Below are 25,243 nucleotides of genomic sequence, written 5' to 3' on the forward strand. Positions count from 1 at the left end.
AAACGAAAATCAGTAGAGGTAATGGTATATATAAGAGTATATCGTCGATCTGAAAAGGGAGGTAAGAGATGAATCTCTACGACCGATAACAGAGAACCTATGAAATAGATCCCGTAGAAGGAGATCACTGCATTCAAATAGGCAATACTCTCCTCACATCCCTCTGACATTCACTGCACGCTGAGAGGAAAACCGGGCTCCAACTTTCTGCGGAGCGCATATCAACGTAGAATCTAGCACAAACTTACTTCACCACCTCCATAGGAGGCAAAGTTTGTAAAACTGAATTGTGGGTGTGGTGAGGGGTGTATTTATAGGCATTTTAAGGTTTGGGAAACTTTGCCCCTCCTGGTAGGAATGTATATCCCATACGTCACTAGCTCATGGACTCTTGCTAATTACATGAAAGAAATAAAGATAGTTATATGTAAATATAAAAAAATGGTAAAATTAGAAGTTTTTTTTAAAACTAAAGGATAGAAAATATTTTACTAGTAAACCATAATCAATATACACATTTTCATTTTATACTATAAAGAACTTAAAACATTATGGTAACTTTCATATACAGACATACACATGCTATGACAGCATGAAATAATATAATTGTATAATCTTACAATTTGTTAGTAAAAGCATAACAAAAAATTATAACTTTCTCAAATCATACATTTTTATAGAAATATAAATAGTTATACAGTTACAAGTAAAAGAACATTATATATAAAAATAAAACAGAGCTTACTTATAAAACCACACCAAAAGATCAGGGATAGCAATTTTTAAGTTTCACACCCACACATTATCTGCCCTGACCTGTGGCCATTTTGATAGTGCATAGCAGATCAATATCTAAACTTAGAGATATGTTAGCAATAGCCTTTCACGAGGAAGCAAAGCATATCTAATCGGACACAGACAATATTTAGTCTTAAAAAGATCTGCGAACATTATATTTTGTCATTATCAGCACTGACCTATGACCTGTGGTTAACATCCCCTATCTAATCTAAGACATGTGTTGGTCATAGCATTTCACCAGGAAACAGATGATATTCTTAAAAAAAAAAATGTGAACATTATATTTTGTTATTATCTGCACTGACCTGTGACCCGTGGTCATTTTGACACAAGGAAGAATGTTGAAATAAACATCTGACAGTGTTTATCACCCCTATCTAATGTTAGACATGTGTTGGTCATAGCATTTCACAAGGAATATGAAAATAAATAACTTTTCTTTGCTTTTCATGTAGAAACAGTATACATTTTGATACAAGAAATTATATTAAAAAGAGGTGTGTATCTGGGGAGGTTTTATTGAGTTGGGGAGGGGATGTGCAGGGAGAATGCTTCTGTCTGTGTAAGAGTTATGTGAATTAGCACACATTACCCCCAGACAGCTGAATGTTGAACACTTTTTAGATTCAAAACACTCTATAGCTTAACAACTTTTGGTTAATTAAGAAACATACAAAATATCTTTCTCTGTCTAATGGTCAAGCCCCCATTACGCAGAGAAGATATCTATTTTATATCTTTTCTGCGTAATGCCCTCGGGCATTATGCAGAAAAGATATTTTGTATTTTTTCTTTTTTACATACCCTTATTAGGAACACATTGAATTAAGATGTGTTCTCTTTTTTTAAAATTTAATCGCATTGAAATCTTACAAATATCAGTTAAAACGATAAATAAAACATTAACACAACACAATTCAAAATAAAATTATATTGTTTATTATTTTAACATTAAAATAAATGTTAAAATGCTCTTAAAAGAAGCCATAAAAGGTGTGTAAAATATGGAAAATAGTGGGCGGGTAGGGTGAAAAATTGGGAGGAGAGTGGGCGGGGATCTGCATATAAAGGGGTGGGGATTTGCCTATAAAGGGGCGGGGTTTTGCATATAAAGGGATGTGGTATCTGTCAAATTAAGTTTGAGGAGATATCCCTATTTGTACTACTGCTAAGCATCTATTGCTATAAGAAAAGCTGATGTCCACATTAAATATATCTCCCAGGGGGAGCGGAGCTAACTGCCGAACAGAGAAGACGTCTTTTGGGAGAGCTCTCTCTCTGGCAATGTTAATAACTGGATTATTCATATTCTTTCTAATACCTTAGCACCTAAATGTAGTGGAGTTAAGCTCCTAAAGATTTTGGCCACAGAAACAAGAAAAAAAGGGGACAAAAGGAGACTTTTAACGTCCACCAGCCGTCAACCCTTATAGGGGGCTATCAAGCTCAAGCTTTTTCTTTGGCGATCCCAGCTGCTTCTGACTCAGACGTTAACAGCAACCACCCAACCTCATTGCTCCGGATGGTCGGGGCTCCACTCCGGAGGCTCAGACTGAGGTCTCGGTGTGGCTGAGAGGCTGAAGCGTTGGATCAGTTCGATAAGGCCCTGACTGGAGCGGACACAAAGGGTGCGACTTGCTCGGAGTTGCCGAGCTGAATTGCAAGCACCCAAACGATTACAGTATAGGGCGGTTCACCCCTCCAGAGGCCTTAAAGTTTGCAGGGGTACCTGTAAAGGACCAGTGGGGCACTGATCGATCATCTCTGTTTTGGCACGAAAATCCGCCATATTGCCCTATCCGTGCAGGAGGAATACTCAATAAGGTGCCCTGTCTCAATCCATTTACCGGGTAAGCTCTTCTTACATATTCCTCCCCTACCAGCCCTGAGTCGCCCAATACAGCTGACTTCAACTACGCCACAGTTAACCCCACGTGGCAGCCCGGCCTTCTTAGCCTCAACCCCATAGACTCTCATAAGTACAGGAGGGAATATCGATCTGCTGGACCAACCCTCTCAAATCATAGGGGTCCCTTACTCCACAGGCCCAGAGTAGCTTCTACTTAAAATCTACATCAATAAATTTTACACTGGATGTGAAGTCCTTTTTTTTGTGCTCCTCTGTACAGCAATTCTACACAGTGTTTATTTCCATGCATACACCAGTGCTCTCTTTTGCTTATACCTATGGGACTTCCTCACTGTGAACTACTTCACATTACTACTTCACATTCTGGATACATATAAGGCTCCTCATTAGGATCTCCTATGTTTAAGAATAGTGATGTTGCGAATAGTTTGCGGCGAACATAGCATGTTCGCGTTCGCCTTGGCGGGCGAACATATGCAATGTTCGGTCGGTCCCCTATTTGTCATCATTGAGTAAACTTTGACCCTGTACCTCACAGTCAGCAGACACATTCCAGCCAATCAGCAGCAGACCCTCCCTCCCACCTCCTGGACAGCATCCATTTTAGATTCATTCGGAAGCTGCATTCTTAGTGAGAGGAGGGACAGTGTAGCTGCTGCTGATTTAATAGGGAAATCGATAGCTAGGCTAGTGTATTCAGTGTCCACTACAGTCCTGAAGGACTCATCTGATCTCTGCTGTAAGGACAGCACCCAAAAAGCCCTTTTTAGGGCTAGAACATCAGTCTGCTTTTTGTTTTTGTTTCTGTGTAATCTAATTGCAGTTGCCTGCCTGCCAGCGTGTGTGTCAGGCTCACAGCATATACTGTGCCCACTTGCCCAGTGCCACCACTCATATCTGTTGTAACAGTAGCGTACATTTAAAAAAACAACACTTTTTTGACTGTGAAATAATAACAGTCAGTTTCCTTCACACGTGTGCGTTTCAGTGCCTGCCAGGGCACAGTGTCACACCAGTGCAACTCATATCTGGTGTAACAGTAGTTTACATTTAAAAAAACAACACTTTTTTGACTGTGAAATAATAGCAGTCAGTTTCCTTCACACGTGTGCGTTTCAGTGCCTGCCAGGGCACAGTGTCACACCAGTGCAACTCATATCTGGTGTAACAGTAGTGTACATTAACCCCTTAATGACCACAGCACTTTTCCATTTTCTGTCCGTTTGGGACCAGGGCTATTTTTAAATTTCTGCGGTGTTTGTGTTTAGCTGTAATTTTCCTCTTACTCGTTTACTGTACCCACACATATTATATACCGTCTTTCTCTCCATTAAATTGACTTTCTAAAGATACCATTATTTTCATCATATCCTATAATTTACTATAAAAAACATTATAAAATATGAGGAAAAAATAAAAAAACACACTTTTTCTAACTTTGACCCCCAAAATCTGTTACTCATCTGCAACCACCAAAAAACACCCATGCTAAATAGTTTCTAAATTTTGTCCTGAGTTTAGAAATACCCAATGTTTACATGTTCTTTACTTTTTTTGCAAGTTATAGGGCCATAAATACAAGTAGCACTTTGCTATTTCCAAACCATTTTTTTCAAAATTAGCGCTAGTTACATTGGAACACTGATATCTGTCAGGAATCCCTGAATAGCCATTGACATGTATATATTTATTTTTTTTAGAAGACATCCCAAAGTATTGATCTAGGCCCATTTTGGTATATTTCATGCCACCATTTTACCACCAAATGCGATCAAATAAAAAAAATTGTTCACTTTTTCACAAATTTTTCACAAACTTTAGGTTTCTCACTGAAATTATTTACAAATAGCTTGTGCAATTATGGCATAAATGGTTGTACGTTTTTCTCTGGGATCCCCTTTGTACAGAAATAGCAGACATATATGGCTTTGACGTTGCTTTTTGATAATTAGAAGGCCGCTAAATGCCACTGAGCACCACACGTGTATTATGTCCAGCAGTGAAGGGGTTAATTAGGGAGCATGTAGGGAGCTTTTTGGGGTAATTTTAGCTTTAGTGTAGTGTAGTAGACAACCCAAAGTATTGATCTAGGCCCATCTTGGTATATTTCATGCCACCATTTCACCGCCAATTGCGAGCAAATAAAAAAAAAACGTAAAATTTTTCCAAATTTTAGGTTTCTCACTGAAATCATTTACAAACATTTTGTGCAATTATGGCACAAATGGTTGTAAATGCTTCTCTGGGATCCCCTTTTTTCAGAAATAGCAGACATATATGGCTTTGGCATTGCTTTTTGGTAATTAGAAGGCCGCTAAATGCCGTTGCGCACCACACGTGTATTATGCTCAGCAGTGCAGGGGTTAATTAGGGAGCTTGTAGGGTTAATTTTAGCTTTAGTGTAGTGTAGTAGACAACCCCAAGTATTGATCTAGGCCCATTGTGGTATATTTCATGCCACCATTTCACCGCCAAATGCGATCAAATTAAAAAAAATAGTCAACTTTTCACAAACTTTAGGTTTCTCACTGAAATTATTTACAAACAGCTTGTGCAATTATGGCACAAATGGTTGTAAATGCTTCTCTGGGATCCCCTTTGTTCAGAAATAGCAGACATATATGGCTTTGGCGTTGCTTTTTGGTAGTTAGAAGGCCACTAAATGCAACTGCGCACAACACATGAATTATGCCCAGCAGTGAAGGGGTTAATTAGGTAGCTTGTAGGGAGCTTGCAGGGTTAATTTTAGCTTTAGTGTAGAGATCAGCTTCCCACCTGACACATCAGACCCCCTGATCCCTCCCAAAGAGCTCTCTTCCCTCCCCCACCCCACAATTGTCCCCGCCATCTTAAGTACTGGCAGAAAGTCTGCCAGTACACAATTGTCCCCGCCATCTTAAGTACTGGCAGAAAGTCTGCCAGTACTAAAATAAAAGGTATATTTTTTATATATATATTTTTAGCATATTTACATATGCTGTTGTGTAGGATCCCCCTTAGCCCCCAACCTCCCTGATCCCTCCCAAAGAGCTCTCTTCCCTCCCCCACCCCACAATTGTCCCCGCCATCTTAAGTACTGGCAGAAAGTCTGCCAGTACACAATTGTCCCCGCCATCTTAAGTACTGGCAGAAAGTCTGCCAGTACTAAAATAAAAGGTATCTTTTTTATACATATATTTTTAGCATATTTACATATGCTGTTGTGTAGGATCCCCCTTAGCCCCCAACCTCCCTGATCCCCCCCAAAACAGCTTCCTAACCCTCCCCCTCTGCCTTATTGGGGGACATATTGGGTACTGGCAGCTGTCTGCCAGTACCCAGTTTGCAAATAAAATGTTTTTTTTTTAATTTTTATTTCATTTTCCTGTAGTGTAGCTTCCCCCCACAGACCAATCCCCCACCCGCTCCCAGATCACTTAGATTTCCAAGTACTAAATATTTTGCACCCCTTTCTCCCACTTATAAAAACATTTTTTTCTGTAGTGTAGCGGTTCCCACCCGCTCCCTCCCCGTGCACGCGCGCGCCCGCCTCCTCCCGTGCACGCGCGAGCGTCTGTCCCTGTGAAGCGGGCGTAACCCTTACACTACCTGATCGATACAACATAATACCTGATGTTTTAAAGCAGGTTATTCCAAACAATTTAGGGATGCTAGGTGATTTATGCCCTTTATGGATTAAAACCAGACTCTGCATCAACTATGTAATTTTCCATGGGAGTTTTGCCATGGATCCCCCTCCGGCATGCCACAGTCCAGGTGTTAGTCCCCTTGAAACAACTTTTCCATCACTATTGTGGCCAGAAAGAGTCCCTGTGGGTTTTAAAATTCACCTGCCTATTGAAGTCTATGGTGGTTCCCCGGTTCGCCCATTCACAAACTTTTGCGGAAGTTCGCGTTCGCCGTTCGCGAATGCAAAATTTTAGATTTGCGACATCACTATTTAAGAAGAGTCTCTAATTTTCACCATAGACTTTCATCATACCATCCTGCTAGCAGCCTGAGCCTTAGTCCTTTACTGTTCTAGAACACACCTTCATCCTGGACATTGTTAAAACCAGTGATAATACTGTATTTTGGCTGCTGTGTCAGCTTATGTATCTCTGTTGCTCAGGCTCAGGTCCCATCTCGCCCTCTATTTCCCTTTAGTAGAGGTTAGACCCATAGGCGCAGAAATACCACCCCTGTATATACTGTATTGGGCTTACACCTCAAACACTACTGTAAGTCTACTCCACAACATTAATATAAGCCTCATTTCCACTACCCGTGCTGCCCTCAGTATTAATTCACTACATTGGCTCCCTTCAGTACAACCCCAGCAGGGGACTGAGACTGAGACCGTCACCAATGATATTTGCTACTACCCTGAGAGTGTTTATACCCCCCCCTCAAGCTTTATAGGTATAACTAGGCCTCCATTCTACTCTGAAGTTGCCCCCACACCAATTAGCACACTGTAATTTTTGTGTTGTGCATTTTATTTTCCCACTACATCTCTTGTTAACATTGTATTCCCATTGGAGTGGATTGTGTGACCCCCTGAGAGGGTTGGATTGCCTTGGTCCCCCTCGCGCCTCCTCCTTTCCAGTTCAGCTTGTCTGGACTGGTCACTTCCCCCTTCCCTTTTCCCTTCATTTTGTTCGAATCCCCTGTTCCCGAGGTGCGTGGGGGTCCTTGGGGATCCTTTCAATCGAATAGGGGTGGCCTATGTGTTAGAGCCCCCCGAGGTGTTTGTTATACATTTAACCAGTATGTGGTAGGTGCAGTTGTTCCAAGAGAGCTGTGTTTGGCCCCGCTTTCACAGTATATCACTAGCTTCTAATGTTATAGCAGAATGTTATCAATTAGGTACATGGTCCCTTGTTCTAACTAACCCTTAGGGAAGCTAAAGTGGTCAGGGTGGGCCTAGTTGAAGCATTACCAGTCAGCATAAAGCAGCCCAGCAGGTACGACTATGCCGCATTCCTCCAGAAAAAACCCTAGGACCACTGCAGCAGCAAAAAAGACTTTGTTCTTGATCATTTCTCTCAGTCGCATAAAGTGCCTAACCCTCAGAGGAAAGAAGTCAGTGATCCTGAGTCACAAGAGGAGGGTTCTCAATCAAGCACCCAGTCTGCTGCCCATCTGAATCACTACATCACTGAAAACACATTGCAAAAATTGCTAGCAGCACATACCAAATCTATCACTGCTGAGATTCAGCGCAGCTCTGCGGAGCTCGAGAGAGACATAGCAGTAATTGGAGATAGGGTGGATTCTCTTGACAGACAACAAGATGACTTTACCACTGACCACTCAAACCTCTTATCATACGATGAAAACCTAGCTGAGCAAATATCCCAGCTTGAATTAAAATTAGCTGATGTGGAGGATAGAGCCAGGAGGAATAATGTCCGGTTCAGAGGCATTCCCGAGACCGTAACTACAGGTGAGCTACAAGAATTCCTTATCTCACTATTCACCGCTCTACTAGTCCCCCTGGAGGGCAACATGCATTCCATGGAACGGGCTCACAGGGCCCTTAGGCCAAGATCAGTGTCAACCGACAAACCAAGGGATGTGGTGGTATGCTTTCATCATTTCACCTTCAAAGATCGCTTAATGCAAGCGGCCTTCAGTAAACCCACCCTCCCTGACAACTTCAAAGATATACAGTTTTTGCCGGACCTCTCCTCCCACACACTACAGCAACAGAGGCTTTTTGCCCCTATCACAACCCAACTCAGGAAGGCTGGCATCAAATACATATGGGGATTCCCCACTAAACTCATTGTGACTAGAGACAATCAGACGCATATAGTGCCCTCCCCCTCCATGGGTGGCACTCTCCTTGCCAATTGGGGCCTCCAAGCGGCACCAGAAAATCAAGAAGCATCCCGCTCTAGATTGCGAGCTTCGGCCCCATCATGGACACTAAAAGAACAAAGGCCCCCCTCAAGCTTTATAGGTACAACTAGGCCTCCATTCTACTCTGAAGTTGCCCCCACACCAATTAGCACACTGTAATTTTTGTGTTGCGCATTTTATTTTCCCACTACATCTCTTGTTAACACTGTATTCCCATTGGAGTGGATTGTGTGACCCCCCTGAGAGGGTTGGATTGCCTTGGTCCCCCTCGCGCCTCCTCCTTTCCGGTTCAGCTTGTCTGGACTGGTCACTTCCCCCTTCCCTTTTCCCTTCCTTTTGGTTGAATCCCCTGTTCCCGAGGTGCGTGGGGGTCCTTGGGGATCCTTTCAATCGAATATGGGTGGCCAATGTGTTAGAGCCCCCCGAGGTGTTTGTTATACATTTAACCAGTATGTGGTAGGTGCAGTTGTTCCAAGAGGGCTGTGTTTGGCCCCGCTCTCACAGTATATCACTAGCTTCTAATGTTTTAGCAGAATGTTATCAATTAGGTACATGGTCCCTTGTTCTAACTAACCCTTAGGGAAGCTAAAGTGGTCAGGGTGGGCCTAGTTGAAGCCTTACCAGTCAGCATAAAGCAGCCCAGCAGGTACGACTATGCCGCATTCCTCCAGAAAAAACCCTAGGACCACTGCAGTAGCAAAAAAGACTTTGTTCTTGATCATTTCTCTCAGTCGCATAAAGTGCCTAACCCTCAGAGGAAAGAAGTCAGTGATCCTGAGTCACAAGATGAGGGTTCTCAATCGAGCACCCAGTCTGCTGCCCATCTGAATCACTACATCACTGAAAACACATTGCAAAAATTGCTAGCAGCACAGACCAAATCTATCACTGCTGAGATTCAGCGCAGCTCTGCGAAGCTCAAGAGAGACATAGCAGAAATTGGAGATAGGATGGATTCTCTTGGCAGACAACAAGACGACCTTACCACTGACCACTCAAACCTCTTATCATACGATGAAAACCTAGTTGAGCAAATCTCCCAGCTTGAATTAAAATTAGCTGATGTGGAGGATAGAGCCAGGAGGAATAATGTCCGGTTCAGAGGCATTCCCAAAACCGTAACTACAGGTGAGCTACAAGAATTCCTTATCTCACTATTCACCGCTCTACTAGTCCCCATGGAGTGCAACATGCATTCCATGGAACGGGCTCACAGGGCCCTTAGGCCAAGATCAGTGGCAACCGACAAACCAAGGGATGTGGTGGTATGCTTTCATCATTTCACCTTCAAAGATCGCTTAATGCAAGTGGCCTTCAGTAAACCCACCCTCCCTGACAACTTCAAAGATATATAGTTTTTGCGGACCTCTCCTCCCACACACTACAGCAACGGAGGCTTTTTGCCCCTATCACAACCCAACTCAGGAAGGCTGGCATCAAATACAGATGGGGATTCCCCACTAAACTCATTGTGACTAGAGACAATCAGACGCATATAGTGCCCTCCCCCTCCATGGGTGGCACTCTCCTTGCCAATTGGGGCCTCCAAGCTGCACCGGAAAATCAAGAAGCGTCCCGCTCTAGATTGTGAGCTTCGGCCCCATCATGGACACTAAAAGAACAAAGGCCCACGCGACCAAAAGCCAACCCCCCTGACCACATCCTGAGGCCTCAAGCCTCACCTACCTGAAGATACCTAGTTACCTTCTGCTGTTAGTTTTCTGTTAATTGTTATTATAAAGTATGTCTCAAGAAATGTAACAGTTTAGGTTTAAAGTTGGAATATCTGCTAGTTGATTGTATGTGTAAAGATTTTTTCAAGAGAGCGGGGCTACTCATACTGGCCCCAGCTTTTCCAGTTGTGTTAGCTCCCCACCAACTATTGGTGCCCACACCAGAGCCCTACCTAGGTGGACTACTTCCACCAGCCTCCTTCTTTACCCCCTTCTCAGTCTCTCAATCCCTTCCCCTTCCCCCTACTCCCCCCCAAATTGGGTTGTTTTTTTAACTCAAGGCTATAAATGGCCTCCCTCAGGTTCCTGACCCATAATGTCAGGGGCCTGAACACGGTGGGTAAGAGAAGCCTTCTATCCAGAACCTTATCATAGGCCGATGTGGCCTTCCTTCAGGAGACACACTTACTAGCTGACTCTCCCCCCTCACATATTTCTAGGGATTTTCCCATTATGGAGGACCCTCCTTCATTAAAAATGCTAGAGGTGTAGCAATCTTTGTCCACAAAAGAGTGGCTTACGAGCCCCTTTTGATGATCAGAGATCCACAAGCAAAATACCTTATCCTTGTGTGTAACTTAGACCATGTCACCTACACATTGGTTTCTATTTATCTACCAAACACCTTACAACCTAGTTGTCTAAGAAAATTTTTGTTTCAAGTCGAAAATTTCAAACAGGGAAAAGTGATCCTTGCAGGAGACATGAATATGGGTGGGACAGCGGGCTGGATAGGAACATGAGCTTACCCAAGCAGAGTTCTAATAGCCCTAACCCAACTAGCCGCTGATTTAGAGAGCTTATGACCCAGTTTAATTTCTTCGATATCTGGAGATCCCTTCACCCTTTAGACAAGGACTACACCCACTTCTCCCACCCACATTTCACATTTTCTAGACTAGATTACTTATTTTGCCATCCTGACACCCTGGATCTTATACGCACCACAAGCATCCACACCTGCCCATGGTCTGACCATGACCTAGTCATCATAGACCTAGACTCCAGACACACCACCAGGTCTAGAGCCCCCTGGAAGCTACCCCATCTTATCAGACATCCCTTTCAGGAAGGAAATCAGAAAGGAGATCTGTTTCACCCTTCGCATTAATGACACCTAAGACATTAGTGATGACACTAATGGGGAGCTTTTAAGGCCACTATTCAAGGTCTCTTCATACGTAAGCAGGCCCACCTTAGGAAGCAAGCAGGCCTCTCCCTGTCCCAAGCTCATTGTAGATTACGGGCTCTCGAAACCCAAAGACGCACCTCAGACCCCATAGACTGTGATTCAGAGATTAAGGACCTCAGACGGCACATATGTCACCTAGAATTTACTCAATCCAATCTTTTTAGATTAAAGCAACTCATATACTCAAAAGGCAATAAAGCAGACTCCTTACTCGCTAATAAGCTTAGGCAGCGCACAGGTGCATCTCGCATTCATGAGATTAAACAGGACACACAATCTTTTAGACTCCCATCCCTGATTGGCCAGCAGTTCAATAAGTTTTATTCTGAACTTTACAACATTAAAGATGAGACGGCGCTCCGACAGGCTCCCTTGGAAACCATAGACCCATTCCTGTGATCCTTAAAACTTCCCACCCTAGAAGAAGCCCATATCAAAAGTATTGACACCCCAATTACACACCAGGAAGTTAAACAGGTTATCAAAAAATTGAAATCCCTTAAAGCCCCTGGCCCTGATGGTTTCACAGAAATCTTCTATAAGACTTACCTTAATGAGATTGCCCCCATTCTTACCAGATTTTATAACCTGGCAATGGACAAGGGGAAACTTAACAGTGAATTCCTGGAGGCCTCTATCATCACAATCCCCAAACCCAATAAAGACCTAACACTATGCGATAATTACAGACCCATATCGCTTATTAACACTGATGTTGAAATATATTCCAAAATAATTGCTAACAGGTTGGCAAAACTGCTTCCAACCCTTGTTAACCCAGACCCAAGTAGGTTTTATTCCTGGGAGAGAGGGTCCAGATAACACCAGGAGACTATTCAACATTCTCCTAGAGGCCAAGAGGCTTAATAAACCATTGGCAGTGCTCTCCTTGGACTCTGAAAAGGCATTTGACCGAGTCCGCTGGGAGTACCTATGGAAGGTTATGGAAACTTTCAAGTTCCCGACGCGGATTACACAAGCAGTGCGGGCCCTATATTCAACTCCGTCAGGGGACTGGGGTTTGACTCCGCTCCCTTCTCAATTACCAATGGCACTAGACAGGGCTACCCCCTCTCCCCTATGCTTTTTGCGCTGGCCATGGAACCCATGGCTGCTGCCATTAGAGAAGATAGAGAAATTTCAGGAATCACAATTCATGGTACGGTCCATAATAAGGTGGCTTTGTTCGCTGATGACACCACATTACTTCTCTCCAGGCCCCTGAGGGAGGTTCCTAGGCTCCTGTCCCTTCTAGAGACATTTAGCACCCTCTCATACCACAAATTAAATCATACTAAATCAGAGTTATACACATATGGCTTCCCCGAGGAAGTCTCCAAAAGCTTATGCGATAAATACAAATTCTTATCTAGCAATAACTATATCTCCCATCTTGGGGTTAAATTGTCCAACTCACTCCCCCAAATAATAGAAGATAACTACAAACCACTCTTGGCTGAACTGCGTGCCCTGAATATGAAATTAAACTATAAAAGCATCTCTTGATTGGGCCAAATTGCAGCCCTAAAGATGAGCTACCTCCCCAAGCTAACGTATGTATTGAGATGCCTGACTATTAGGGTGCCTAGAACTCTCCTTATTCAGATCCAGAGTGCATGTACTAAGTATATCTGGGAGGGAAAACCCCCCCAGAGTCACCCATAAACTTTTACAGTACCCTAGAATGCACGGGGCATGGCTTCCCCATCTATTTTCAGGTATGCAGATGCGGCCATGCTCACGCATATCTCCCAGTGGGGGGTTAAAGACTCTGATTGTAAATGGAGGATGATTGAACAAGCTTCCTTACCACACAATCTATTTCTGAGGGACCTAATATGGATGCCCCCACACTGTAGGAGAAACCTAGCAGTAGTGAATCTGTTAATATGCGAATGCTTGACAGCTTGGGAACAATTGCGACACTGTTCTCAGGTGGCCCCTCACCCATCCCCAATTACATCTATAGCTGGCCTCTTTTCTGGCCTACAGGACTCACACCCAACATCTTGGGCCAGACTAGGCATTACGAGGGTTGCGGACCGCGTCTTCACGAGCAACATTTGTCCCTTACAACCAACTTGACAGTTCCCCATAAACTCCACCATACATGAAATTTGAATACACAAGGGTCATTAGTCTCCTGTCCAGCTGCGGTTTCAAACCTCCTCTATCCCACCAACTCACTATTTGGGAATCCCGCCAACTTACTATTTGGGAAGCTAGGTGGCAGCAAAGGGCTTAGGCTAGGTAAACCCTTATCCCTACATTATACTATCATGGAAGGTGCGACACCAGTAGACAAAGCCCAACACATCCAGAAATGGGAGCGGAGGTTAGACTTTACAGCACCCACCAAGTGCCACAGTACGCTTTTATTTACGAAAAAAGCACTTCACTGTATAACCATTTACGAAACTTACATAAAACTACTCACACACTGGTACTATGTCCCAGCACAGCTAGCCGAAATCTTCTCTAAGGCCTCTCCGATTTGTTGGAGAGACTGTTCGCACATAGGCGACATGATTCACATTTGGTGGAGTTGCCCTAAACTTAGACATATCTGGAATAGATGTTTCTCCATACTCGCAAATATAGGTATTAGCCACCCTAGAACTCCTGAGACGGCCCTATTTCATCTAGGCACATGTAAATTACCTAGACATTATGGCACGCTCTGTATATATCTCTTCTCAGCTGTCAAGCTTAACATAGCCAGATCATTGAAAAGAACACTCCCTCCAGCATGGTCAGACATTGTTCTAACAATGGCATACATTTACTCCATGGAGAAAAACATTTACTACATGACGGGAAGGTCTGACCTTTTCGAACTAGTTTGGACAAATTGGAAGAGTAGGTTTGATACATCTTGGCTCCCTAGCTTCGAGACTTAGGTTAATTCATCCCTCAGCTTACAGGAAGGGCCCGCTGTCCCACATTTGGCCTACCCGATTTGTAAACCCAACTTGGATCCTGCTCCACTTTTTCTTTCTTTTTTATTTTAGTCCCCTAATTTGCCCTCTATGACCCCTCCCCCTCTCCCCCATCCCCAGTATCACTTCATTCCTTAATGAGTCCAGATGGTCTCAATAATCGCTTCTGGGAGACTGAGGGTAAAATTTGGGATCCCCTTCTATACACTGTTCCCAACAGTTGATACTATATTTGTTATGCTATATCTTCAAACTAGGATTGTCTGCTCTACTATCTCTTTGTGAACTTGAAAATGTTGTACGCATTGGTCGTACAGTTGGGGTATTTTTTGATTATGCGAAAAACAAATAAAATATTTGTCAAAAAAAAATAAATATATATCTCCCAGATGACAATCATTTGAGACTGATGTTCTTGTTTATATAATTTTCTAACACTATATTCATATAAAGACTCTTTATTCTGTAAATATAATTATTTCCCCCCCTATGTAAATCAAATATACATTCCCTAAGACTGGCATATTAATATCTTACCAGTCAGCATAAAGCAGCCCAGCAGGTACGACTATGCCGCATTCCTCCAGAAAAAACCCTAGGACCACTGCAGCAGCAAAAAAGACTTTGTTCTTGATCATTTCTCTCAGTCGCATAAAGTGCCTAATCCTCAGAGGAAAGAAGTCAGTGATCCTGAGTCACAAGATGAGGGTTCTCAATCAAGCACCCAGTCTGCTGCCCATCTGAATTACTACATCACTGAAAACACATTGCAAACATTGCTAGCAGCACATACCAAATCTATCACTGCTGAGATTCAGTGCAGCTCTGCGGAGCTCAAGAGAGACATAGCAGTAATTGGAGATAGGGTGGATTTTCTTGACAGACAACAAGATGACTTTACCACTGACCACTCAAACCTCTTATCATACGATGAAAACCTAGCTGAGCAAATATCCCAGCTTGAATTAAAATTAGCTGATGTGGAGGATAGAGCCAGGAGGAATAATGTCCGGTTCAGAGGCATTCCCGAGACCGTAACTACAGGTGAGCTACAAGAATTCCTTATCTCACTATTCACCGCTCTACTAGTCCCCCTGGAGGGCAACATGCATTCCATGGAACTGGCTCACAGGGCCCTTAGGCCAAGATCAGTGTCAACCGACAAACCAAGGGATGTGGTGGTATGCTTTCATCATTTCACCTTCAAAGATCGCTTAATGCAAGCGGCCTTCAGTAAACCCACCCTCCCTGACAACTTCAAAGATATACAGTTTTTGCCGGACCTCTCCTCCCACACACTACAGCAACAGAGGCTTTTTGCCCCTATTACAACCCAACTCAGGAAGGCTGGCATCAAATACATATGGGGATTCCCCACTAAACTCATTGTGACTAGAGACAATCAGACGCATATAGTGCCCTCCCCCTCCATGGGTGGCACTCTCCTTGCCAATTGGGGCCTCCAAGCTGCACCGGAAAATCAAGAAGCATCCCGCTCTAGATTGCGAGCTTCGGCCCCATCATGGACACTAAAAGAACAAAGGCCCCCCTCAAGCTTTATAGGTACAACTAGGCCTCCATTCTACTCTGAAGTTGCCCCCACACCAATTAGCACACTGTAATTTTTGTGTTGCGCATTTTATTTTCCCACTACATCTCTTGTTAACACTGTATTCCCATTGGAGTGGATTGTGTGACCCCCCTGAGAGGGTTGGATTGCCTTGGTCCCCCTCGCGCCTCCTCCTTTCCGGTTCAGCTTGTCTGGACTGGTCACTTCCCCCTTCCCTTTTCCCTTCCTTTTGGTCGAATCCCCTGTTCCCGAGGTGCGTGGGGGTCCTTGGGGATCCTTTCAATCGAATATGGGTGGCCAATGTGTTAGAGCCCCCCGAGGTGTTTGTTATACATTTAACCAGTATGTGGTAGGTGCAGTTGTTCCAAGAGGGCTGTGTTTGGCCCCGCTCTCACAGTATATCACTAGCTTCTAATGTTTTAGCAGAATGTTATCAATTAGGTACATGGTCCCTTGTTCTAACTAACCCTTAGGGAAGCTAAAGTGGTCACGGTGGGCCTAGTTGAAGCCTTACCAGTCAGCATAAAGCAGCCCAGCAGGCACGACTATGCCGCATTCCTCCAGAAAAAACCCTAGGACCACTGCAGCAGCAAAAAAGACTTTGTTCTTGATCATTTCTCTCAGTCGCATAAAGTGCCTAACCCTCAGAGGAAAGAAGTCAGTGATCCTGATTCACAAGATGAGGGTTCTCAATCAAGCACCCAGTCTGCTGCCCATCTGAATCACTACATCACTGAAAACACATTGCAAAAATTGCTAGCAGCACAGACCAAATCTATCACTGCTGAGATTCAGCGCAGCTCTGCGAAGCTCAAGAGAGACATAGCAGAAATTGGAGATAGGATGGATTCTCTTGGCAGACAACAAGATGACCTTACCACTGACCACTCAAACCTCTTATCATACGATGAAAACCTAGTTGAGCAAATATCCCAGCTTGAATTAAAATTAGCTGATGTGGAGGATAGAGCCAAGAGGAATAATGTCCGGTTCAGAGGCATTCCCAAAACCGTAACTACAGGTGAGCTACAAGAATTCCTTATCTCACTATTCACCGCTCTACTAGTCCCCATGGAGTGCAACATGCATTCCATGGAACGGGCTCACAGGGCCCTTAGGCCAAGATCAGTGGCAACCGACAAACCAAGGGATGTGGTGGTATGCTTTCATCATTTCACCTTCAAAGATCGCTTAATGCAAGTGGCCTTCAGTAAACCCACCCTCCCTGACAACTTCAAAGATATACAGTTTTTGCCGGACCTCTCCTCCCACACACTACAGCAACGGAGGCTTTTTGCCCCTATCACAACCCAACTCAGGAAGGCTGGCATCAAATACAGATGGGGATTCCCCACTAAACTCATTGTGACTAGAGACAATCAGACGCATATAGTGCCCTCCCCCTCCATGGGTGGCACTCTCCTTGCCAATTGGGGCCTCCAAGCTGCACCGGAAAATCAAGAAGCATCCCGCTCTAGATTGTGAGCTTCGGCCCCATCATGGACACTAAAAGAACAAAGGCCCAAGCGACCAAAAGCCAACCCCCCTGACCACATCCTGAGGCCTCAAGCCTCACCTACCTGAAGATACCTAGTTACCTTCTGCTGTTAGTTTTCTGTTAATTGTTATTATAAAGTATGTCTCAAGAAATGTAACAGTTTAGGTTTAAAGTTGGAATATCTGCTAGTTTATTGTATGTGTAAAGATTTTTTCAAGAGAGCGGGGCTACTCATACTGGCCCCAGCTTTTCCAGTTGTGTTAGCTCCCCACCAACTATTGGTGCACAAACCAGAGCCCTACCTAGGTGGACTACTTCCACCAGCCTCCTTCTTTACCCCCTTCTCAGTCTCCTAATCCCTTCCCCCTACTCCCCCCCAAATTGGGTTGTTTTTTTAACTCAAGGCTATAAATGGCCTCCCTCAGGTTCCTGACCCATAATGTCAGGGGCCTGAACACGGTGGGTAAGAGAAGCCTTCTATCCAGAACCTTATCATAGGGCCGATGTGGCCTTCCTTCAGGAGACACACTTACTAGCTGACTCTCCCCCCTCACATATTTCTAGGGATTTTCCCATTATGGAGGACCCTCCTTCATTAAAAAAGCTAGAGGTGTAGCAATCCTTGTCCACAAAAGAGTGGCTTACGAGCCCCTTTTGGTGACCAGAGATCCACAAGCGAGATACCTTATCCTTGTGTGTAACTTAGACCATGTCACCTACACATTGGTTTCTATTTATCTACCAAACACCTTACAACCTAGTTGTCTAAGAAAATTTTTGTTTCAAGTCGAAAATTTCAAACAGGGAAAAGTGATCCTTGCAGGAGACATGAATATGGGTGGGACAGCGGGCTGGATAGGAACATGAGCTTACCCAAGCAGAGTTCTAATAGCCCTAACCCAACTAGCCGCTGATTTAGAGAGCTTATGACCCAGTTTAATTTCTTCGATATCTGGAGATCCCTTCACCCTTTAGACAAGGACTACACCCACTTCTCCCACCCACATTTCACATTTTCTAGACTAGATTACTTATTTTGCCATCCTGATACCCTGGATCTTATACGCACCACAAGCATCCACACCTGCCCATGGTCTGACCATGACCTAGTCATCATAGACCTAGACTCCAGACACACCACCAGGTCTAGAGCCCCCTGGAAGCTACCCCATCTTATCAGAAGGAAATCAGAAAGGAGATCTGTTTCACCCTTTCAGGAAGGAAATCAGAAAGGAGATCTGTTTCACCCTTCGCATTAATGACACCTAAGACATTAGTGATGACACTAATGGGGAGCTTTTAAGGCCACTATTCAAGGTCTCTTCATACGTAAGCAGGCCTCTCCCTGTCCCAAGCTCATTCTAGATTACGGGCTCTCGAAACCCAAAGATGCACCTCAGACCCCATAGACTGTGATTCAGAGATTAAGGACCTCAGACGGCACATATGTCACCTAGAATTTACTCAATCCAATCTTTTTAGATTAAAGCAACTCATATACTCAAAAGGCAATAAAGCAGACTCCTTACTCGCTAATAAGCTTAGGCAGCGCACAGGTGCATCTCGCATTCATGAGATTAAACAGGACACACAATCTTTTAGACTCCCATCCCTGATTGGCCAGCAGTTCAATAAGTTTTATTCTGAACTTTACAACATTAAAGATGAGACGGCGCTCCGACAGGCTCCCTTGGAAACCATAGACCCATTCCTGTGATCCTTAAAACTTCCCACCCTAGAAGAAGCCCATATCAAAAGTATTGACACCCCAATTACACACCAGGAAGTTAAACAGGTTATCAAAAAATTGAAATCCCTTAAAGCCCCTGATGGTTTCACAGAAATCTTCTATAAGACTTACCTTAATGAGATTGCCCCCATTCTTACCAGATTTTATAACCTGGCAATGGACAAGGGGAAACTTAACAGTGAATTCCTGGAGGCCTCTATCATCACAATCCCCAAACCCAATAAAGACCTAACACTATGCGATAATTACAGACCCATATCGCTTATTAACACTGATGTTGAAATATATTCCAAAATAATTGCTAACAGGTTGGCAAAACTGCTTCCAACCCTTGTTAACCCAGACCCAAGTAGGTTTTATTCCTGGGAGAGAGGGTCCAGATAACACCAGGAAACTATTCAACATTCTCCTAGAGGCCAAGAGGCTTAATAAACCATTGAAATTGAAAAAATTCTCAGTAAAAGAGAAATCTATTGGATTTATAATCTTAAAACAGGTTCTCCATCAGGGATGAATAAAATCAGTGATATCAAATTGTTCATTGATACCTAATCTTCAACTATTTAACTGTTCCCATAGTACATCAATAGTTTTCACTGGTTGATTATAATCAAGTTCCACATTCCTTCTATGTGTTTTTCTCCTTTGATTAAGTTGCAACATTGTATCATGTACCTATAATTGCCATAATATTATATGTTTTGCATTTGACTTTTATATTCATTTGGCTACTTTTTTGTGGAGACATGGTATTTCAGTGTAGCAATAGTCTTATAACTTCTTAGTGTTAGAGTTCCGATATTCTAAACTTTGATTAAACTCATTTTAGTAAAAGTGCTTTATTTAGTTTTAGCGTATATTGTTATGATGTAAATAGAGATTTTGTAACATCTTTTTTCTATTGTCAAAGTTAGCTAATACTTACAATCTTGTGGAGTATAATAGGTTAAATCGAAGGTGAGATCTTTGTTTGCTGATTGGCTATTCAACTTTGTTACCTGAGATTTAACAGCTGCTTGTAACACTTTTCTCCCAGCTCTGATGAACCGCTTGTGAAGCGGGAAACGCGTCAGCGGGGTTTGTTTGCTGTGCCTGTAATTTTATGTACGATTTGGATATGTAATAAATTACGATTTTTACCTGCATAACTCTCTCTCCGTTATCTTTTACACCACTGTTGCGATTCCTGTTTTCTTAATAAACCATTGGCAGTGCTCTCCTTGGACTCTGAAAAGGCATTTGACCGAGTCCGCTGGGAGTACCTATGGAAGGTTATGGAAACTTTCAAGTTCCCGACGTGGATTACACAAGCAGTGCGGGCCCTATATTCAACTCCGTCAGGGGACGGGGGTTTGACTCCGCTCCCTTCTCCATTACCAATGGCACTAGACAGGGCTGCCCCCTCTCCCCTATGCTTTGTTCGCTGATGACACCACATTACTTCTCTCCAGGCCCCTGAGGGAGGTTCCTAGGCTCCTGTCCCTTCTAGAGACATTTAGCGCCCTCTCATACCACAAATTAAATCATACTAAATCAGAGTTATACACATATGGCTTCCCCGAGGAAGTCTCCAAAAGCTTATGCGATAAATACAAATTCTTACCTAGCAATAACTATATCTCCCATCTTGGGGTTAAATTGTCCAACTCACTCCCCCAAATAATAGAAGATAACTACAAACCACTCTTGGCTGAACTGCGTGCCCTGAATATGAAATGAAACTATAAAAGCATCTCTTGGTTGGGCCGAATAGCAGCCCTAAAGATGAGCTACCTCCCCAAGCTAACGTATGTATTGAGATGCCTGACTATTAGGGTGCCTAGAACTCTCCTTATTCAGATCCAGAGTGCATGTACTAAGTATATCTTGCAGGGAAGACCCCCCCAGAGTCGCCCATAAACTTTTACAGTACCTTAGAATGCACGGGGCGTGGCTTCTCCATCTATTTTCAGGTATGCAGATGCGGCCATGCTCACGCATATCTCCCAGTGGGGGGTTAAAGACTCTGATTGTAAATGGAGGATGATTGAACAAGCTTCCTTACCACACAATCTATTTCTGAGGGACCTAATATGGACGCCCCCACACTGTAGGAGAAACCTAGCTGTAGTGAATCTGTTAATATGCGAATGCTTGACAGCTTAGGAACAATTGCGACACTGTTCTCAGGTGGCCCCTCACCCATCCCCAATTACATCTAGAGCTGGCCTCTTTTCTGGCCTACAGGACTCACACCCAACATCTTGGGCCAGACTAGGCATTACGAGGGTTGCGGACCGCGTCTTCACGAGCAACATTTGTCCCTTACAACCAACTTGACAGTTCCCCATAAACTCCACCATACATGAAATTTGAATACACAAGGGTCATTAGTCTCCTGTCCAGCTGCGGTTTCAAACCTCCTCTATCCCGCCAACTCACTATTTGGGAATCCCGCCAACTAACTATTTGGGAAGCTAGGTGGCAGCAAAGGGCTTAGGCTAGGTAAACCCTTATCCCTACATTATACTATCATGGAAGGTGCGACACCAGTAGACAAAGCCCAACACATCCAGAAATGGGAGCGGAGGTTAGACTTTACAGCACCCACCAAGGAGTGGCACTGTACGCTTTTATTTATGAAAAAAGCACTTCACTGTATAACCATTTACGAAACTTACATAAAACTACTCACACACTGGTTCTATGTCCCAGCACAGCTAGCCGAAATCTTCTCTAAGGCCTCTCCGATCTGTTGGAGAGACTGTTCGCACATAGGCGACATGATTCACATTTGGTGGAGTTGCCCTAAACTTAGACCTATCTGGAATAGATGTTTCTCCATACTCGCAAATAGAGGTATTAGCCTCCCTAGAACTCCTGAGACGGCCCTATTTCATCTAGGCACATGTAAATTACCCAGACATTATGGCACGCTCTGTATATATCTCTTCTCAGCTGTCAAGCTTAACATAGCCAGATCATTGAAAAGAACACTCCCTCCAGCATGGTCAGACATTGTTCTAACAATGGCATACATTTACTCCATGGAGAAAAACATTTACTACATGACGGGAAGGTCTGACTTTTTTTAACTAGTTTGGACAGATTGGAAGAGTAGGTTTGATACATCTTGGCTCCCTAGCTTCGAGACTTAGGTTAATTCATCCCTCAGCTTACAGGAAGGGCCCGCTGTCCCACATTTGGCCTACCCGATTTGTAAACCCCACTTTGGATCCTGCTCCCCTTTTTCTTTCTTTTTTCTTTTAGTCCCCTAATTTGCACTCTATGACCTCTCCCCCTCTCCCCCATTCCCAGTATCACTTCATTCCTTAATGAGTCCAGATGGTCCCAATAATCGCTTCTGGGAGACTGAGGGTAAAATTTGGGATCCCCTTCTATACACTGTTCCCAACAGTTGATACTATATTTGTTATGCTATATCTTCAAACTAGGATTGTCTGCTCTACTATCTCTTTGTGAACTTGAAAATGTTGTACGCATTGGTCGTACAGTTGGTGTATTTTTTGATTATGCGAAAAACAAATAAAATATTTGTCAAAAAAAATAAATATATATCTCCCAGATGACAATCATTTGAGACTGATGTTCTTGTTTATATAATTTTCTAACACTATATTCATATAAAGACTCTTTATTCTGTAAATATAATTATTTTCCCTCCTATGTAAATCAAATATACATTCCCTAACACTGGCATATTAACAAACAACACTGGGGTTGCTTTGGGGGTAAATGGTTGTGTAAACTGATCAGTATGAGGACAGATTTGTATATTACTGTGTGGTGTTTGGATTCTATCACATTGATATGAGAGAAACTGAGGTGCACATATATAGAGGAACAAAAGACAGCAGGAGAACACTTCTAATATGGAGATTTTGTAATTGGGAATTATAAAGTATTATTTACAATAACATCCTTTTTGCTCTTCTATTTAGAGAATTTGTCCTGTTTATGATAATTTTTAAAAGGTTTCCACACTGTGCATATAAAGTTTATTTTGTGAGTAAATATTTGGTGTTTTGTGATACCTGACTGGAATGGGATACCTTTTTTTCACGTTCTAAGCACTTTAAATGCTTTTCTCCTGTGTGAATCTTTTTATGAGTTTTTAGATTATCCATTCGTGTAAACCTTTTTCCACACTCTGTACATGTGAAAGGCTTTTCACCTGTGTGAATCCTTTCATGAGTTCTCAGACTATTTATTTGTGTAAAACATTTTCCACACTCTGTACATGTGAAAGGCTTTTCTCCTGTGTGAATCCTTTCATGAGTTCTCAGACTATTTATTTGTGTAAAACATTTTCCACACTCTGTACATGTGAAAGGCTTTTCTCCTGTGTGTATTCTTTCATGCCTTTTCAGATGACTCTTTTGTGTAAAACGTTTTCCACACTCTGTACACGTGAAAGGGTTTCCTCCTGTGTGAATCCTTTCATGAGTTTTCAGAGTACCCTTTTCTGTAAAACTTTTTCCACACTCTGTACATGTGAAAGGCTTTGCCCCTGTGTGAATCCTTTCGTGAGTTTTCAGATGACTCTTTTGTGTAAAACATTTTCCACACTCTGTACATGTGAAAGGCTTTTCCCCTGTGTGAATCCTTTCATGAATTTTCAGAATACTCTTTTCTGTAAACCATTTTCCACACTCTCTACATGTGACAGGTTTTTCCCCTGTGTGACTCCTTCCATGAATTTTCAGACTTCTCTTATGAGTAAAATGTTTTCCACACTTAGTACATATGAATGGTTTCTCCCCTGTGTGGGTCTTTTCATGAGATATGAGATTTACCTTGGATGTGAAACATCTCCCACACTCATTACACGTGAAAGGTTTCTCTCCTGTGTGGGTCTTTTTGTGATACATAAGGCTTCCTTTAGATGTGAAACATCTCCCACATTCTGTACACCTGTGAGGTTTCACAACTGTGTGAACTGTGTGGTGTTCAAGGAGATGCAAATTACATGTGAAGCTTTTCTCACATTCTGTACATTTGAATGCTTTGTTATTTGTATGATTCATTTGGCTAGACTTAAGACTGTTCCCTTTTTTGAAATATTTTGAAAATGCAGTAAATGTGTCTGGTTTATCCTCGGGGAGAATCATTTCACTAGATAAGTCATAAATGTCCTCTTGTTTGATGACTAAATTACTCTCTGTACATAATGATTGATGCCCAGTTCCTGCCAATTCACCATCTCCTTTAAATGTCTGCTGTGATATCCCCAATGCTTGTGAAGCGTCATTGGTGTCTAAGACTATTGGAGTTTGCGGTGTCATTCTGATGCTTCCTGTAGTGAAGGATATATATGAACTATTCAAGTGTTTGTCTACATAAAAAGAAATAGAATAAAGAAAAATAAAGAAAGTTTATTTTTTATAATGGAATCCATATTTTTCAAAAATCATATTATTTATTCACACTCCATAAAATGGCTTCTGTTTTGTGTTCATTTTTTAAATTGATTTACCTATAAATCACAAATTAAAACAGCAAAAGACAAATAATGTAAATATTTCTACATCATAATAATAATAATAATAAAACACATATTACTGATTAAAACAAGTTACAGTTCCCCATTAAAAAATATGCAGGTGGAAAATGTTCTCAGCCAGGGCCGTTTAAGGGGTGGGCGAACCGGGCTGCTTCACGGGGCACCACCCACACTGCTGGGCTCCTCCCGAGCTCTCATCTTTCAATCCTGTCTATAGAAACAGTTTAGTATTTATGTACATAGTTTGTATAGCCTCCCTCCCTTCCTAAACAAACATTGGAGCAATTCAATCCACCACTATACCAGCTGTCACCCTCCGGCCCTCAAAAGGTCCCTTCCAATCTCACAACTCAAACGAGTTGTGAGAAACAATACAGAGCACTCCAACACTGTAAAACAACTAAATGAGATGCAGGGTAGATGTGAACAGAGGGGGTACCTGACCATGGAACTACAAAAGTTCAAGGAACAGCAGCTAGAACAGGATACAAAAGTACAAAGGGAACCTGCAGAGTCATGCATGACCTTTGTTACAACCTA

At 42.8% G+C, this 25,243-nt stretch overlaps 1 protein-coding gene across 1 annotated transcript in view; it reads right to left on the reverse strand.

Moving 5' to 3' along the window:
- Positions 1-23,065: 23,065 nt before the first annotated feature.
- Positions 23,066-25,243, reverse strand: part of LOC128659212 (gastrula zinc finger protein XlCGF26.1-like) — a 69,960-nt gene continuing 67,782 nt past the window's right edge. Inside the window, exon 2 of the mRNA XM_053712891.1 lies at positions 23,066-24,535. Within this exon, the coding sequence (XP_053568866.1) occupies positions 23,199-24,485 (1,287 nt within the window). The 5' untranslated portion in view covers positions 24,486-24,535 and the 3' untranslated portion in view covers positions 23,066-23,198. The remainder of the gene's footprint in view (positions 24,536-25,243) is intronic.

The sequence above is a fragment of the Bombina bombina genome, chromosome 5, assembly GCF_027579735.1.
Source record: "Bombina bombina isolate aBomBom1 chromosome 5, aBomBom1.pri, whole genome shotgun sequence".
NCBI lineage: Eukaryota > Metazoa > Chordata > Amphibia > Anura > Bombinatoridae > Bombina > Bombina bombina.